At 34.1% G+C, this 18201-nt stretch overlaps 1 protein-coding gene and 1 pseudogene across 2 annotated transcripts; one reads left to right on the forward strand and one right to left on the reverse strand.

Moving 5' to 3' along the window:
• Positions 1-504: 504 nt before the first annotated feature.
• On the forward strand, positions 505-13737 carry LOC143592270 (endoribonuclease Dicer homolog 2-like). The gene is made up of 22 exons (XM_077072217.1): positions 505-839; positions 2417-2594; positions 2678-2791; positions 4012-4146; positions 4226-4310; positions 4399-4463; positions 4868-5008; positions 5095-5223; positions 6181-6310; positions 6389-6482; positions 6564-6759; positions 6852-7012; positions 7274-7492; positions 7580-7809; positions 8117-8385; positions 9005-9429; positions 9772-9875; positions 10205-10401; positions 10482-10691; positions 11234-11644; positions 12289-12567; positions 13254-13737. Exons 1-22 carry the CDS (start codon positions 769-771, stop codon positions 13605-13607), a joined length of 4197 nt encoding a protein of 1398 aa, XP_076928332.1. The 5' UTR covers positions 505-768; the 3' UTR covers positions 13608-13737.
• A 1038-nt stretch (positions 13738-14775) lies between these two features.
• LOC143592274 (wall-associated receptor kinase 2-like) lies at positions 14776-18201 on the reverse strand (annotated as a pseudogene). Its single transcript, XR_013145889.1, has 3 exons — positions 17306-18201; positions 17039-17206; positions 14776-15991 (listed from the first exon to the last, which is right to left on the reverse strand). The product of XR_013145889.1 is annotated as a wall-associated receptor kinase 2-like (transcript).

Genomic DNA, 18201 nt, shown 5'->3' on the forward strand with positions numbered 1-18201 from the left:
CAAACCTGCCACCAAATTTTCCAATATTAATTTTGTTAAACCCTTGACACTGACACGAAAATACTCTTTTTAATACTGGTACCCAGTAGAGGTGCATAAATCGGTTAACTGGTTAATTCGGTAACAACTTTTTTTGGCGGGAAATAACCAGTTAGATCGGTTTTTTGGGTAGGGTAGTAACCGGTTTTGACTGATTAGAGAATCAGTTTTGACCGGACCGGTTAATAACCAGAAAAAACCGGATTTTTAATAAAATAATAATTAAAAAAATCGGTTAACTGGTTTATAACCGGTTTTGATATGAATAATACAAATCGGTTACTAACTGGCGGTTAGGATCTTAATAACCGGTTACAAAATCGATTTAAAACTGGTTAACCGGTTTCTGTGTGCACCTCTAGCACCCGGTAAATTTACTCAGTTCCTATAATACGGTATCAGTACCGTATTTACCACTTATGCTCCCATACCATGGAGATAGTGAGCAATCATCCATATAGCCTAAATTCAAAAATTCAAAATAAATTCAAAATTGGAATCGTGTGACGTACTGAATTGCCTGCTGCTTATATAATGCGCCAAACACACTAACCACACTTCACTCCTTCTTTACCTTACACATTACATTTGCGTTACAACAATAATATATATACCAAATCTGATTTCTATATATAACTTACTAATAATAATATTAATTCCGCTTTAATCGCACGCTATAAGTTATCACTTTAAACCTAATTTCACCAACAGTTTGTTACAGCCAGAGTCATGGCGGCCAGTGACACCGGAAGCAATGGTGACGTCACCGATCATCATAGTCAACTCTCATTCGCCAGAAGGTATATTATCATCATTCTATTCGATCAGCTACTTGTTGTTATATGACTTAATGCTGAGTTTAATTTGTTTATGATTAGTGGTTGGTTAATAGTTAGGGTTTGTGAATGATTTGTAGTGATATACGTATTTGATGTGTTGTTGATTGATTGATTGAACTTTGAACGGTGAATGTATGATGATGAAACCCTAGGTGTTTGTTGAAATTAGGCTTACGTCAGCGAATGATGCAAATGAGAGATAGGATTGGTAGAAAGCTCGAAATGAGCTGAGCCGAGCCTTATTATTATTATTATTATCGATCAGCTACTTGTTGTTATATGATTTAATGTTTAGTTTAATTTGTTTATGATTAGCGGTTGATTAATTGTTAGGGTTTGTGAATGATTTGTAGTGATATACGTAGTGAATGTGTTGTTGATTGATTGATTGAGCTTTGAACGGTGAATGTATGATGATGATGCAGAGGATGAAAGTTGAAACCCTAGGTGTTTGCTGAAATTAGGCTCAGCGAGTGGTGCAAATTAGAGATAGGATTGGTAGAAAGTTCGAAATGTGCTGAGCCGAGCCTTATTGAGCACGAGCCGATAAGGTTTAAGGTTTTAAATTTGTGTTAAGTTGATTAATAAATGATAAACGAGCCGGGGCCGATGAGGTTGTGTTTTTTTTAGTTTTTTTTATAATGTTTTTTAAACTTCTGCGTGCTAATTTTACAATGCGTAGTTGAGCACGAGCCAAATAGGTTTTTAATTTATTAAATATGTGTTAAGTTGATTAATAAATAATTGAGTCGTGCTGAGAAGAGCTTGTGTTTTTTTTTAAGTTTATTCTCTTTTAGACTTCTGTGTATTAATTTTACACTGCACGAGTTAAGCGTTGGCTTGTTTAAGGTACTCCACTAACTCGAGCCGAGCTTAGGCTTGTTTAAGGTTTTTCTTGAAATATATAACAATAATAAAAAATGTTGGCTTGTTTAAGGTACTACACTAGCTCAAGCCGAGCTTAGGTTCACTTAAGGTTTTTCTCAAAATACATAAAAATAAGTAATTAATGAGCTGTGCCTAAGCTTGAAGAAACAACTCATGAGCCGAGCTCGAGCTCTTGTAAGTCAAAACGAGCTTGAGCGTAGTCGAGCTCGGGCTCGGCGCGTTTACTTCCCTACTTTCTGACTGTACTTTTTGGAGTTACAATTTTGATCGGAAAATTGGAGAATTTTTTGAAGCTTGTTACATGAGATCATTATATTTCATTATCGATTCTTTTTATTTCAAATACAAATAAATAAATAATATTGATGTGAGTCAACAGGATTTCTCTATTTGTAACTGTCACTATATTTACTGACGTTTGCAATTTTCAAGAGATGACTGGTTTCCCATTTTCCAATGTGAATTTATTTAAGAACAAGTTTCTATTTTTTCAACTGCTTTTATCTGTCTTAACCTAATCCGTTTATATAGGTTTGGTTAGCAGGGTATTGGTGGGGTCTGTGAGATATATATTTTTATTAAAATGAATTTTAAAATACAAGTTATGTACATGGATTAACTTTGTGCAAAATTATGTTGAACTTTTACAGTTATCAGATAGAGGCTTTAGAGCAAGCAATCAAGAAGAACACAATAGTGTTCTTGGAGACCGGATCAGGAAAAACATTGATTGCAATTATGCTTTTACGCTACTATGCTCATCTATTGAGTAAACCGTCTCCGTATATTGCAGTGTTTTTGGTACCAACTGTTGTATTGGTCAAACAGGTAGCTTGTTGACTTTTTTTATTATTTGAATATGTCATGTGTAATTAAAGCATGATCATGTGAGTTTTTATCTGTTTCATTAGCAAGCTGAGTATGTGAGAAATCACCTTGATTTGAAAGTGGAGGAATACTGGGGTGAGAAAGGGGTAGATAACTGGGATGTTGATGAGTGGAAGAAACAACGAGACGAGAATCAGGTATGACAAGTCAACATTTGTCTTTTTGTTGACCACTGTCAATATAATCTAAAGTTTGGCTGATCAAATACCTAAAGCACCCATGAAGTAGAAAAATGTAGTCTTGTGCCAACACAAACACATACACTCTGAAAATATTAGTTTTGATCATTTTAACATTGTACCTAGGTTTGTAGACGAACCGAACAAACATGAATGGACCATGTTCGTATTTGTTTGTTTAAGTTTAACCGAATAAATGATTCGACGAATAAGGTTTTCTTGTTTGTGCTCGTTTGCTAAGAAAATCAACGCGCTTGTGTTCCTTTATGGTAGTTTGTTAACAATATAAACGAACTGTTCACGAGCCTAAACGAACGGACATAACTGAGCTAATAAAAAGAAAATTAGTACAACAATATGTTGGACTTGTAAAGTTATTAAAATTAGTAACGGGCTTAAAATATTTAAACGAATGCATTAAAGAACGTAAATGAAAGAACTTAAGCAAACGTAAACAAGCAAACATTAATGAGGAACGAGACATGTGTTCACGTTTAACTAAGTGAACTAGTTTTCTTCATGTTTGTTAAACAAGCTTCCCGTCGAACGGTTCATTGAACATTCGGTTCGGTTACCAATTTTACTATTTTTGTAGAAGGGTATGCAATCTAGATCAATATTTTAGTGGTGTAGTAGTAAAAAATATGTTGTACTAATTACAATTGCTAATGATCTAATTAATTAAGCAATTTTGGCATCATAAACTGAGCTAATAAAAAGAAAATTAGTACAACAATATGTTGGACTTGTAAAGTTATTAAAATTAGTAACGGGCTTAAAATATTTAAACGAATGCATTAAAGAACGTAAATGAAAGAACTTAAGCAAACGTAAACAAGCAAACATTAATGAGGAACGAGACATGTGTTCACGTTTAACTAAGTGAACTAGTTTTCTTCATGTTTGTTAAACAAGCTTCCCGTCGAACGGTTCATTGAACATTCGGTTCGGTTACCAATTTTACTATTTTTGTAGAAGGGTATGCAATCTAGATCAATATTTTAGTGGTGTAGTAGTAAAAAATATGTTGTACTAATTACAATTGCTAATGATCTAATTAATTAAGCAATTTTGGCATCATAAACTTTAAATATGGTACTCTTTACCTTGGTTGCTCCATATAATTTTTATTCCCCGCCTTAAATTAAATACACACGTACGTGTAATTATTCTTACAGCTATTGGTCATGACGCCTGACATCTTAAAGAATGCATTGAGGCATAGATTCTTGACATTGAATGTCATCAAGGTGTTGATATTTGATGAATGCCACAATGCTCGGAAAAATCACGCATATGCTATCATCATGAGGGTATGTTAATGATAACACGTCTAATAATAATACTAATTTGCTTTGATTGATTATTTGAAAATGTGAATAATATGTCTAGGAACATTATCACCATGCGCTGTGTGCTGGTAGTTCTCAGCTTCCTAGGATTCTTGGCATGACTGCTTCACCTGTAAAAGCTAAAGGTCTGGAAATGTACAATTATCAATTTATTTTACTAAAAGTTTAAATTTTTTATTAAACTTATCAGATCATTGTTTCTTGTATTTTTAGGGTCGAGTTCAAGCAATGAATATTGGAAACAAATACGCGAGCTGGAAAACTTATTCCGTTCAAAGGTTCTCAGTTGTTTGTACATATTTGCCTTTGTAAAATGCGGTTCTATGCAACCAACTTTAAAACAAGTACAAAATATAAATTAGCCATATACACATGGCATCTTTTATGATGTTCTATACTTGTTTTTAAACTTTAAAAAACAGTATTTATAATAAGTCTTTTTATCACTTAATTTTTATTTTTTTGCATATCTAACATCTCACATTGAGGCTGGCATGGCGTCAACCTGTGCCACATCAGCATTTTACACAAAATATTTAAAAATGAGGGAAAGCCAGTGTTCATTCAGTTTGCTCTATTTCCAATTTGTAGGAAGTAGTTGTATTTGTTTATTCTGTCAACATAATTTTCCTTTGTTCATGCTTAATCAAATAATGACACATGTGCTATTTTTTTAATGAAGGTTTATACATGTGCAAGTGAATCTGCGTTGGCAGAACACATTGCAATTTCCACTCCAAAGTATAAGTTTTACAGGGCAGCAGAAGCCCCAAGTCAGATGTTTGAAGGAATAAAATGTAAATTGTTGATTTTAAGGGAAAAGGTAATTTTGGACACTTGGATTTTAATATGTTTTTTTATTAAAATTTAAAAAGCTGATATATGACAAGTATGAGTTTCATCCACCAGTATGAATTGGCGATAACAAATTCAAACCTCTTGGACGCATCAAAAGAGAATACAAAAACTAGAATAAAACGGTTATTTTCACATTTTGAGTTCTGTTTATTTGAGCTTGGCATCTGGTTGGCATTAAAGGTATGCTTTTAGTTTTAAGTTTCTACTTTTGACTGAGTGATCGACTGTTGAAACATTGTTTCCGTGTACAATAGAAAATATCTTATGATCCTTGTATCAACATACGTTTTTTGAATTTCTAAAATATTTTATGATCGACTGTTGAACCAAACGTTCAGTGAACAGTTTGTGAGCATTTCGACGGGAAGTTAGTTTATGTTCGTTTATTTAGTAAACGAACAAACATAAACAAAAAGGCCGTTCATTTAGTTAAATGAACGAACATGAACACATCCTCATTGTTCATTTATGTTCGGTTGTTCACGTTCATCAATGTTTGTTAGTTTGTGTTTGCCTAAATTCATTAGTTTACGTTCGTTAATATATTTAAAAAAATTGTTTTGGCCGATTACAACGTAGTCTAGTTTTAACAACTTTTTAAGCCCTGCACATTGTTCACATTTACTTTTAATTGGTTTTAGCTCAATTATGTTTGTTCATCTATGGTTATTTATGCTTGTTTCTTCACATTCATGAACCGTTCGTTTATTATTAACGAACAAGCATAACTTCACACACGTATTTTCTTAACAAACGATCACGGACAAAAAGAATCTGTTCGTTTAGTTCGTGTTCGATCGTTTAATCGGTTAAACTTAAATCAGCAAATACAAACATGATCTGTTCGTAATTGTATTCTTTGGATATGCTTACATGCCTATTTCTTCAGTTTCTTAACAGTATATTTGATCGGTACTCGATATACGAGTCTTACTTTACAGGTAAATAAAAGAAATGGTTAAAATTATAATAGGTTGAATGTGTTGTGGGCGTCAAACGGGCCAAAATGTATTCAAAAGCTCATAAATTTCTCAAGAAACATTTTCATAAAGTAAAAGTAAAATTTCGTATAGTTAGGCATGTAATTAACAACATATATATTTATCAGTTTTGCTTTTCAAAAAATAAATTTAACAGGCAGCGGAAGTTCATTCAAGTGAAGCAACTGACATTTACAATTGGGGGACGCCTGATGTTCGTGGTGAGGCGATTGCAAGAGAATTTTGCAAAGATGCCCAAAACACTTTCTCTTCTTACATACCTCCATGTAAGTAAAAAGTTTGTTACTTGGTGATATTTATTGCATTCAAATTATTTTTCAACTTCTAATATACAAAATGTGTAGGTTGGTCTGCAATATATATAAATATAGCAAGTGTGAAACTCGGTCTATTCACTACAAAAGTCGTGTGCTTAATCGAATCACTTGCCGAATACAGGTTTGTGCTAAATTGTGCATTTGTGCTTTCTTATTTTTATTTCAAAGCTATTTCAAAAACAATTTGGATTATTTTTTGTAGGGATGTCAAAGATATGCGATGCATAATCTTTGTTGAGCGGGTGATTACAGCGATGGTACTAAAAAGTTTGCTGTGTGAGCTGTACCCGGATTTATTTACCTGGAAAGCTGAGTATACAGCTGGTCGTCACTTGGATTTGCAGTCACAGAGCCGCAATGCTCAAAATAAGATTATTGGCGAGTTTCGTAAAGGCAATGTATGTCTTTATTTTTCATATATCATATCAGATGCCACTTGGCATGTACATACACTATAATTTGACAAATATTTAATGCTGACTTTTTGAAGGTCAATATCATTGTTACAACATCGATTCTTGAAGAAGGGTTGGATGTTCAGAGCTGCAATCTTGTAGTTAGATTTGACCTTTCATCAACAGTGTGTAGCTTTATTCAATCTCGAGGCCGTGCTCGGATGAAAAACTCAGAGTTTTTACTTTTAATTCCAAGGTACATTGATTAAAGTTCTATTATTTTGATAAACATTTTAAATTCTACTAATTATTTTAACTTATCAAATTCATAACACTAAATTATGAGTGTTATTATATAATTTTAGCTTTATTAAAAATATTATTTATTTTTTAATTAAACAACTTCTAACTATAAGTAATCAATAGTTCAATTCTTTCTCTTTTTTAAGTATTATAATCAAAACCATATGATAAAAAAAATTCTACTATGTTTATTTCTCAATTTGATGATTTTTAGTGAGGACCCGAAGACATTGGAGAAGGTGCGAAATTACCTTAAGAGCGGAGATATTATGCGAGAGGAGTCGCTAATCCATGCTTCAGAACCCTGCACACCACTTAATAATGACATCCTGAATGAAGCCCGCTTTTGTGTTGAATCCACCGGGGCTTCTTTAAGCCTTAGTTCAAGCATTTCAATGGTTTACTTGTATTGCTCCAGGCTACCTTCTGATGGGTTTGTTCTAAACACGGTTGTTATTTGTCTCATTGTTATTTCTTCGATAATACCATGCTTATATTTTTAACGTTACATGGTGTATAGGTATTTTAAGCCATATCCAAGATTTGACATTGATAAAGAAGCTGGAACTTGCAGCATTCTATTTCCAAAAAGTTGCCCGCTTCCAAGTGTGCATATTTCAAGCAATGAAAAAATGCTGAAACAACTTGCATGCCTTGAAGCTTGCAAGCAACTGCATAAGATCGGGGCATTAACAGATTATCTTGTCCCCGATACCTTGGAGAAAGCTGATGTTGATGCACCAGAAATTGGTAAAAAGTTGATATTTATATTGGAAGTATTTATCTATTTTTGCAAATAGTGGGTTTTTATCGTTTGGAAGGACAAATCTTACTTCTGATTATTTTAATATATAAGGGTCATGTAATCAATTTTGTAAACTGATTATCTGAAGGTGAAAGAAACATCCCTTTTTAAATCCTTTTTTTTAACTGGATTTATCAAATATTCACATTTGATTATCTAATCACAACTTCCAGGAGGAAAAATGTCCAAATCTGTATTATAATTTTTATAACTTTTTTACTTGAGTCTTAAAAAAGAATTTTAAGGTTTCAGCGTACGACTATGAAGAAGAACAGGCTCAATACGTGCCACCTGAGCTTGTGGGTCGAGTTGGAAATGAATCGACTAAAAAGTTTCATTTTTACGCAATTAAGTTAAAGAAGAACTTTGAATACGATATCCCACTCCAAGATATTGTTCTTGGAGTCAACACAGAGTTGAATCTCGATAGTCAACAGTTGGAGTTTGATCTTGAGGCTGATAGAGGCTCCATTGATGTGTCAATTTCTTATATTGGATCCTCTTTTCTTACATCCGATCAGGTTATATGAAAATTGCACAACCTTGAACTTTGCTATATTTGAAATAAGCATACATATATTTGTTTTGATGTGCTAAAAATGGTAGTCTTATTATTGCAACATGAAGATGTAACAGTTAGAATTTAGTGTTTGGTTCAAGTGATTCCGATCATGGTAATATGCTTATTACGTTATTTAGGAGTCTAATCAGTTTTTTTGTTAAACGAGTTTAGGTCATACTTGTTGGCACTCATATTTTACCCACACTTTCTTTGTTCATAATACTTTTGAGTTTTGAAAGTGTTTAGAGGGAAATGATATGCAACAAACTGGACCTATCTTATATATGTTTCTTGCTGCATGGATAATAGGTCCACTTTTGTTGTACAAAAGTGTGGGTAAAATGAGATTGCAAACATGTATAACTTTGTATTTGTGAAATGATCACATGTATGAAACTCTGTAAAAAATTGAATAGACTAAAATTTAGAGACCACGTTCCTAAAACTCTATTGGTGAACAATCATGTTAGGATCCAAACATGATTTTTAGTTTATATCCTTGATAGCAGTCATGTTGATAAATTTTTTTTTGTCACAATACCATATCCTTATTAAGATAATATAATTTTTTTTTTCAGATAACGACATCATACCAGTTCCAAATGACAGTACTAAGAGTACTTCTTGATAATTCCATCACAAAGTTAAATAAATATCTGCGTCTTGGCACAAAGAAAAATAATATTGCGGTATTTGACTATCTCTTGTTTCCCTCACTGGGCTTGAATAAAAGCCCGTTGGTCATTGATTGGGCTTCCGTTAATTCGGTCGTATTCCCCTACATAAAACAACATAATTGTTCGTTAATGGGCAAATATCATTGCCAAATAAACACAATAAACGGAGAAGTTTGCAGCTGCCTAATGGAAAATGCCTTGGTGTTTACACCCCATAATGGACGGGTGTATTGCACCACAAAAAGATTGGTTGGATTGACTGGTAATTCATCTTTGCAATTAAAAGAAGGGGAAGCCGTAACATACAAAGAGTACTACAAAATACGGTACAGATTTTTTTCTACGAATTTTCATTTATTAATTGATAATATCAAAAAACAACTATATGGATTTTGGCTGCATTAACTTTGTTTCTAAATCTCAATAAAAATAATCTTGTGGGCCATAGATATACCCTTCATTTTTGCATAATTAAGCCCCTATTATAAAAAACTCACAATTAATTCATTTTTTGTTCGTGTGATTAAGTTCTTAAAATTCATATAATGGACCTTTTTGTTGTGTTTTTTATAAGCTTAGGGACCTAACCGTGCAAATATAAAGGCTTTGGTGTTTTATTTATTAGTTTAGTATTATGTATGGGTAAAATAGTTTATTTGAAAATGCAGGTATGGGATTGATTTGCAGTATGGAGAGGAATCGTTTTTTGCTGCAAGACAACTTTTTGTTGTTCGAAATACTCTTCAAAAGGGCAGACATCATAAAGAGAAAGGTAAGATTGATGGTTTATTATGTTATATTTCATGTTATGTATTTTATTTGCCTATTTATCAATTTTGTTGATACAAAGATGTTAATATAATTTTATTACATATTAACCAATGATTATATATGTTTAATTTCCTTACACTATGAGATAAAATACCTTTTGGATATGATAGTTATGTGACTAGCCTAATACTATGTGCCAAATGAAACATTGTAATTTCTTAGGACAAGGGGATAATTGCTTTCTAGTGTTATTACAACCTTTGGTTTGAACTAATTATTTTTTTTCCTATATGATTCGATTTTTACTTTTTATTTTATTTTAATTTGCAGAAACAAGTAACGCAGGGGTTGAGCTGCCTCCCGAACTGTGTTACATTTTGATGTCTCCAATACCTGTAACTACATTCTATTCGTTTTCGTTTGTTCCATCAATAATGCATAGAATCGAGTCGTGGCTTTTGGCTCTAAATCTTAAAAAGATGCATTTAGACTGTAGTGAATCACATGGAAGTGTGCCTGCCACTAAGGTATTAAGTTTTTTAATTTCATCTTTTGTTATATTAATTTTAAACAAATAAACGAGCCTAAATATGATCGTCTTTTTCAGATCTTGGAAGCAATAACTACCAAGAAATGCCTTGAAAAGTTTCATCTTGAATCCCTTGAAACTCTAGGGGATTCTTTTCTAAAATATGCTGCTAGCCAGCAGTTATTCAAAACCTTTCAAAATCAACATGAAGGAATCTTGAGCTCCCGAAGGGAGAAAGTTATTTCAAATGTCTCGTTATGCAGATTGGGATGTAATCGCAATATTCCGGTAAAATTTTTTATTTGTGTTAAAGATTGATATTATAGGGTGGCAATTTTATTTATATTTCATGTCAACGGTTAAAATGAAAAAAAGGTTTAAGGCATGAAGCTTCTTAAATCGTTTTACTAAAAAAATATGGATTACTGCTGTCTTAATATACTTTTTGCATCTATGTTTACATAATGACTTGATGATTAATTATGAAAATTAATCTATATTTTTGAACGGAAGGTACCTAATATATTTATCCTTTATTAGCTACGCAAACTGTCTGTCCTTAATTCTTACTCTTAAGTTTTAACTAAAGTTATTATGAAAAAAACAGTTGGTTAAAAGAAAAACGGTCAAATGGGCTGGCCAGGTCAAAACAGGTTGAAAGTTGTCCAAAGTGTATTTTTAATCCATGAAGACTTTTAAAGCGTTTATATAGATAGATGGATTACTAATCAAATTTTGGACAAAGACCTCAAAATATTACCACTTTCTTAATGTGTCTAATTTTCATTTTATCTTGAAAAGGGTATTTTGGTAATTAGTTGTACTTTCAGGGATTCATCCGTAACAAACCTTTTGATCCAAAAACTTGGGTCGTTCCTGGTGATCTTTCTGGAAGCTTCAACTTAGAAGAGACTGTATTTTCAACCAAAAGAAAAGTTTATATTGGAAACAAGAGAGTTATAAAAAAGAAAGTAATTGCCGATGTTGTTGAAGCGTTGATTGGCGTTTTTCTTAGTGAAGGCGGAGAAATGGCCGCCTTATCTTTTATGAGTTGGCTTGGTATTAAGGTTGACTTGCTCAACACGCCATACATAAGAGAAGTAACCTTACAGCCAGGGAAATATCTAAACATTGAACACTTGGAATCTTTGTTGAACTATACATTTCGTGATGCTTCTTTGCTTGTTGAGGCGTTGACTCACGGATCTTATATGATTCCCGAGATTCCAAAATGTTACCAGGTAACAAGATACATTTACTTATTTACCCTTATTACCTTTTTTAAAAATGGATAGCTGTAGTTTACTTAGGTCTGTAAAGAACCAAACGTTGGGTGAACAGTTCATGAACCGTTTATTGGGAGGTTTTTTTTAATTATTAGCCGAACGAACATGCACTTTACTTGTAACTGGTTTATTGCTCAGTTATGTTCGTCTGTCTACGCTTGTGAACAAGTCGTTCATTATCTTAACAAACGAACACGATCCAGAAAACCCGTTGTTTAATTGTTCGTCTTTGATCTTTGTTCATTTAAAGATAAACGAATCACGCACCCCCTTTCAATCCTAAAATTACTAGTTTTCCTATTTCACCCTACTTTTACTATTAAATCCTGCATGATTTCCAACTTATTTGGTCTTTTTAAAACACACGAGTGGTTAACTTAATTCTGCTGATTATTTCAACTTCAAAGGGCAAAATCACAATCAAACACTATTTGTTACAGCCTGTTCTTTCAAAACGCACATCCAAACACACCCTTATTCACTGTTTTGTTATCATAGGCCTAAATTCTATTTTAGGTTAACAAATAAGTGTTTTGGTACCAAAACTGTTTAGATCAACAGTGTATCTTTGTATAACCTGATCTAGTTTTATAATGCAGCGTTTAGAATTTCTTGGGGATGCTGTTTTGGATTATCTTATCACAGTTCACTTGTATAATATGTATCCGGGAATGTCTCCTGGGTTGTTAACCGATTTGAGGTCAGCTTCCGTGAATAATGATTGTTATGCACAATCGGCATTCAAAGTTGACTTGCATAAACATATTCTTCATGGTTCACAAGCGCTGCACCAGCATCTTGTTAGAGTCATTAACGAGATTGACCATTCAACATTGGAATCTACTTTCGGATGGGACTCCGAGACTTCTTTTCCTAAGGTCAGTTTTTTTTTATATTTTTTTTGTATATTCCGAAAGTTAGTCAAATAATCATTTTCTTTTTAGTTACTACAAAACTGATTGTTTAGAAGGATAATGTTATGTTATTTATTTAGCAAGTGTTTGGGATGTTTATTCGTCGGAAAAAATATATATTAAAAATACGTCTTTTCAAAATTTATGAAAATTATACTCTTATCTTAAACTTGCATTTGGATATGAGAGTTTGAAGCTTAAGAAGAAAAAGAAGGGTATAATGGTCATCAGAAATTATGTTTAATGAAATCGGTAAAATTAAAGTTATAGATATATTTAACGAGTATATTTGATATTAGTTTTTTTTATCAGGTTGGTATGATATTATATAGTTAAGCACTTTCGAATGTTTGGATGCGTTGTGTATATGTTTATTGCTTAGCTGAAATAAGTTGTTTCCAACACGATCGCTTCTTTAAAACCGATTTTTTTTTGTAGATTAAAATTACAAGTATACTAAAACTTCAAATTGTAGAAAAGCACATTTCAACATATTTTCTATCATATATTTTATTACATGTGATTATCTCATTCTATTCAATACTATATAATATTATAATTATTTTAAACACGCAAATACAAACACCCGTTTCTTATATGCATCACTTATCACATTTATATTAATATTAATTATCGGGTATTATATGCAGGTACTTGGAGACATCATTGAATCTCTAGCTGGGGCTATTTTTGTCGATTCGGATTACGACAAAAACCAAGTGTTCAAAAGTATTCGGCCTCTTCTCGAACCCTTGGTAACACCCGAAACATTAAAATTACATCCCGTAAAGGAGTTACATGATCTTTGTCAAAAGCATCATTTCGAAATTAAGAAAACTGCTAAGCGTACCGAGGATGGTACCGTATGTTTTAGTCTCGAAGTTGAATACGAAGGTCATGTTACTAAGGAATCTGCCATGGCAGCTGACAAGAAGATGGGTGAAAGACTGGCATCCAAAAACATTTTGAAGCGTGTTAAGGAATCGCTGTCGGTATTGGATTAATTTACGGTATTGTATGGGTGAAAGATTCGCATCCAAAAACATTTTGATGCATATTTAGGAATCGTTGTCGGAATCAGATTAATTCACGGTATTTTTTGTTCTTTGTTTTGTGGTGATTTTTTTAAGCAACCAACAAACCAAACTCTTTATTAGAGTTGAAGAAACATTGTGCGGCTGTAGTTATGAATAAGTTGCTTGTTTTGTCCATGTTTGCAGTGTGATCTATATATGTAAACGAGCCAAGCCAGAGCTCGTCTATGTTCGAGCTCGGCTTGTTTCGATCTCTATTACTTAAGCTTTGGGCTCGTTCATTAAATGAGCTTACTTTTAGGCTCGTTTCGATATCTATTACTAGAGCATGGGTTCGGGGTTGTTCATTAAAAGAGCTTACTTTTTTACTTTGCATTAGTTCAATTCATTTAACAGTCTAGGTATAACAAAATTGACTTTGCCTCTTTTCCTCGTACAATCTCATGAGAATTATTTACGTGGAGAGTAGGATTTATTTATTTTTTCAAATAATTCTCCCCATTTATTAAACTTTTTCAAATAATCCTCCCATATTTTTTTCTTGTTGTTTCCCCTTTTAGCCTAGCACGCATGCCTGTAAATGAATCGAACTGTTTATGAATCATTTGGTGAGAAATTTGTTTATTTAATAAACGACGAATATCCATAAAAAAAATTGTGTTCGTTTAGTTAAACGAATGAAGAAGAAGACATGTTTCGTTCGTTCATTTATGTTCGTGAGCGTTGGTATATGTTCGTTTGTGTTTATTTAAGTAGGTACATATATATTCAATTATGCCTGTTTATCTTTGTTCAGTTATGTTGTTTATGCTCGTGTAGTTTCAAATAAACGAACATGAACACCAAATGTTTGATTAAGTGTTGTTGTTTATGCTCGTGTAGTATCAAATAAACGAACATGAACACCAAATGTTTGATTAAGTGTTCGTGTTTGTTTAAAGTTAAATGATCGAACACAAACATACCCTTGTCCGTGTTCCCTCGGTTCGTTTATATGCCTACCCACTAAGACTCTTTCTCGTTAATATGCCTATACAAATACAAGAGAATCAAAATGAGGACAAATTAAAACATATATAAAACGATGAACAAGATCATTAGGCTTAGAAATCCACTTTAAAACGATGAACAAATCTTATCATCGGAGGATATTTGCAGGAATTACAAGAGCACTATCAAGGCTAAAAGCTGAAGAGATTTCCCCGGTACTAGAGTACGTGTTTACCATTGTCGATTCTGCATAAAGGTCCGTTTCTACGCTGTCTATGTTTAACAAGCTTGCGTTTTCTTCATCAACATGATGATTTGCCCATGGATGCCGTGTAAACTTACGCAACCCATCGAGCTCAGTCGCTACTTCTTTCATCGTTGGTCGCTCGTCTCCCGAAAGGTTAAGGCATCTTTTCACAAGCTCACCAGTTTGTTGAAGTTGCTCAAGGGTACCCTCCCTTACAACTCCAGGTTCAAGAATATGAAATAAGCGGTTTTTTTTAGTGACACGATGAAATAAGTCGCCAAATTTCGTTCTGCTTCAGCTCGTTCCATACAAAGTGGGGTTTTCTCGGTTAGCAGCTCTGCAAGCACCACTCCAAAACTGTAAACATCACTTTTCTCAGTTAAGTGACTATTATGAAAGTACACAGGATCCAAGTACCCTAACGTCCCTTGAACAAGGGTGGTCACTTGTGTTTGATCTAGTGGTACTAACCTTGAAGCCCTAAAATCCGCCATCTTTGTTGTGTAATTATCGTCTAGTAAAATGTTTTGGGATTTCACATCTCTATGGATGACCGGGGTCGATGTAGCGGAATGAAGATATGAAAGTGCCCCAGCGGCTTCGGCTGCTACCCTTAAACGGTTCTCCCACGATAACCAAGTCATGGTTCCTGTACCATGAATATGATTGTAAAGGGTTCCATTAGATACATACTCGTATACTAATAATGGAACCTCTGTCTCTAAACAACATCCCAAAAGTTTCACCACGTTCCTATGATGAACTCGTGTTAATATAATCACTTCGTTGATGAATAACTCGATTTGACTTTCATCCATAACTTTTGATTTCTTTATCGCAACCGCCCGTAGATCGGTTAGAATACCTTTGTATACAGTCCCGTAGCCTCCACGACCCAAGATCCGGTCTTCAGCAGAATTGTTGGTGGCTTTTTCCAACTCTTGTGCTGTGAAGACGTGTTTGTTGAATCGACACTGCCTTCGCTTACGCTCCTTGAGTAACAAACCACCATTTTGTTGAAAGAATTTCTGTCGCAGTTTGACAAGATTTCTTTTCTTGAAAACAAAATAAAGCCACGTTGTTCCTATTAATATGGCTAAGAAACCAAACCCCATACCTGCATTTTAGGACATCACATACCTTATCAAAATGTCGTTTTTATTTTTACTTTATATTTAACATTTTATTGTAATATTGCATGTTTTACATGCAATATCCACATATACTAATAAATGAAAATAATTCTGACACATGACATTCTAATATTAATTCTCAATGTCAAATTCCCGCCCAAATCACTTCTCTTTTATTGATGGAAAAGAAAAATATATATAGTATTGATTATAAATTCAGCATACCATATTAACTGGTCAAACTCCATTGATTGAATATTAATGTCATAAATTATATTGTAAACATACTTAATATAAAAAAAATTAATTACGTGTCATAAAAGATATTTTCTTTAAAATTAAAATGTATATAAAAGAGTTTATGTTTAAAGAGTACACTAACATTTAATTTTTGAGACATATAAGGAAATATAATAGTTTTTTTATAACAAATATTTAATGTTTAATAAGTCTTAAAAAAATATAAATTGGATGTGACTCAATGGTAGAGCACTCACTTTACTAGTGAGAGATAGGGGGTTCAAACCTCACTACCACCAATTTATATGGGAGATATGAGGGATGACTCTGGCTTGCAAGGGTTCGAGTCCTGATCTCACCCGGTTTTACCGGCTCCTCGCTGTCGTGCCGTTTGACGGGCGTGGGGGTCGGGTTTTATCCGGTGAATCCCTCAACAGGTGGACCGCTACGGGCTCCGTCCGTCCGGACTAGTGGCCGGCTCGGGCTACCTTTAGCCAATGGGGGCCGCGTACGGGGTACCCGACGTTACTTAGTTGGCCGTTCAAAAAAAAAAAATTCTTAAAAATAATAAGCCTTAAAATTAAATAATATAAAGAGACTTAATTATCTTTTATTTTTGTTGTTATTAAGCTATTCATTGTAATTCATACATCAATTTATCCCGTATAATACACGGGTTTCTAAAGATAGTTTTATTTCTATTTAATTGAGTTGTAAGATACATATTTTTATTCCCATAACACAACTATATGTACCTTTTAGTATTAGCTAACAAGAATACGGATAATTACCTAAAGAGAAGTTAATAACAGGAAACTCTGCATTTTCCTTGGCACAACCACGACCATTTTTCAGGCCATCTCCGACGTACCCATCTTCGCAGCTACACATATATTTTCCAGGCGTATTCGTACATACCCCGACACAAAGATTACTAGGATCTTCACATTCATTGATGTCTGCAATAATCAAACACAAAATTTGTAACATAACATTATAATTTTATATATAGCTATTGATCTAGTTGATGGTAATGTTACGAAAATTACGAAACTAACCCTGGCAACCCGGTTCAAGATAGGGCTGACCCCGATAACCATCGTTGCAAATGCATCTATATCCTGGAACTCCAGTATCCGAATCAACACACTCGCTATTCGCTTGACAAGCCAACACACCCGCATTTCTAGCCTCACTGCAGCTCAAGTTCCCGACCACCCAATCGACCAACATAGGGACACTAGCCCTGGTCCGGTTTACAAAACCGGGGTCCATAAAATCCGAGACCCCGCCAAAGGTAAACCGTTGTTGCTCACCCAAAAACGAGTAGGTACAAGGATCAAAAGACCATATGGTAGTATGGTTATGGACCATACTAGCAACAGAAGTGTAGTAAGCCTTGAGTCCCGATGTTTGACAGCACCCAACACCCGAACACGACCCGTTGACCACATCCTCGGGTTCCGAACACAATGCAATGCAGCCGCTGGTGTAGTTTATTTGTAGCGGGTCTGCAAAAAAGGCGAAGTCGTCACACCCGAGTAAAGTGAAGTGGTTTCTTTGTGAAAATGAAAAGGGTGATTCCAAGCCGAGACTTGTGATGACCGGACTGTCTTCGGTGATCATAACATTTGCTTGCGACTTTGTTGAGCACTCGGAAAGTGTAGTCCGTGAATTCGAGTATTGGCAGACCGCAGATTTGGGTTCTTGGAGGAATGAAACTAGTGTTGCATGTGGTTTCAAACCATTCACTTAGGAAGCAGCCGGGGCCGATGCCGAACGGATATGGAATAGTTACGTTTCCGCATTGGCTTTGGCAGCCAGGTTTGGCCACTTTTGCGACTTTTGTGATAGTGATGACATCCGCGGATTGAGATGTAGACTTTGTGATCGTTAATGTTAACACACACAAGAAGAGAAATAACATTTGAATGTTTCTACTCGTGAAATTCAT

Source organism: Bidens hawaiensis, unplaced genomic scaffold (assembly GCF_021521415.1).
Source record: "Bidens hawaiensis isolate Kalapana, Puna unplaced genomic scaffold, B.hawaiensis_p1.1 tig00040654_1, whole genome shotgun sequence".
NCBI classification, from domain to species: domain Eukaryota; kingdom Viridiplantae; phylum Streptophyta; class Magnoliopsida; order Asterales; family Asteraceae; genus Bidens; species Bidens hawaiensis.

What these genes read in the sequence shown, in the direction of transcription:
- LOC143592270 (XM_077072217.1), top strand. Translation starts at nt 769, where the DNA reads ATGGCGGCCAGTGACACCGGAAGCAATGGTGACGTCACCGATCATCAT. An exon ending in AACAACGAGACGAGAATCAG is followed by an intron (nt 2,792 to 4,011) that starts GTATGACAAGTC and finishes TTATTCTTACAG; the next exon opens with CTATTGGTCATGACGCCTGA. An exon ending in CTTTTCTTACATCCGATCAG is followed by an intron (nt 8,386 to 9,004) that starts GTTATATGAAAA and finishes TTTTTTTTTCAG; the next exon opens with ATAACGACATCATACCAGTT.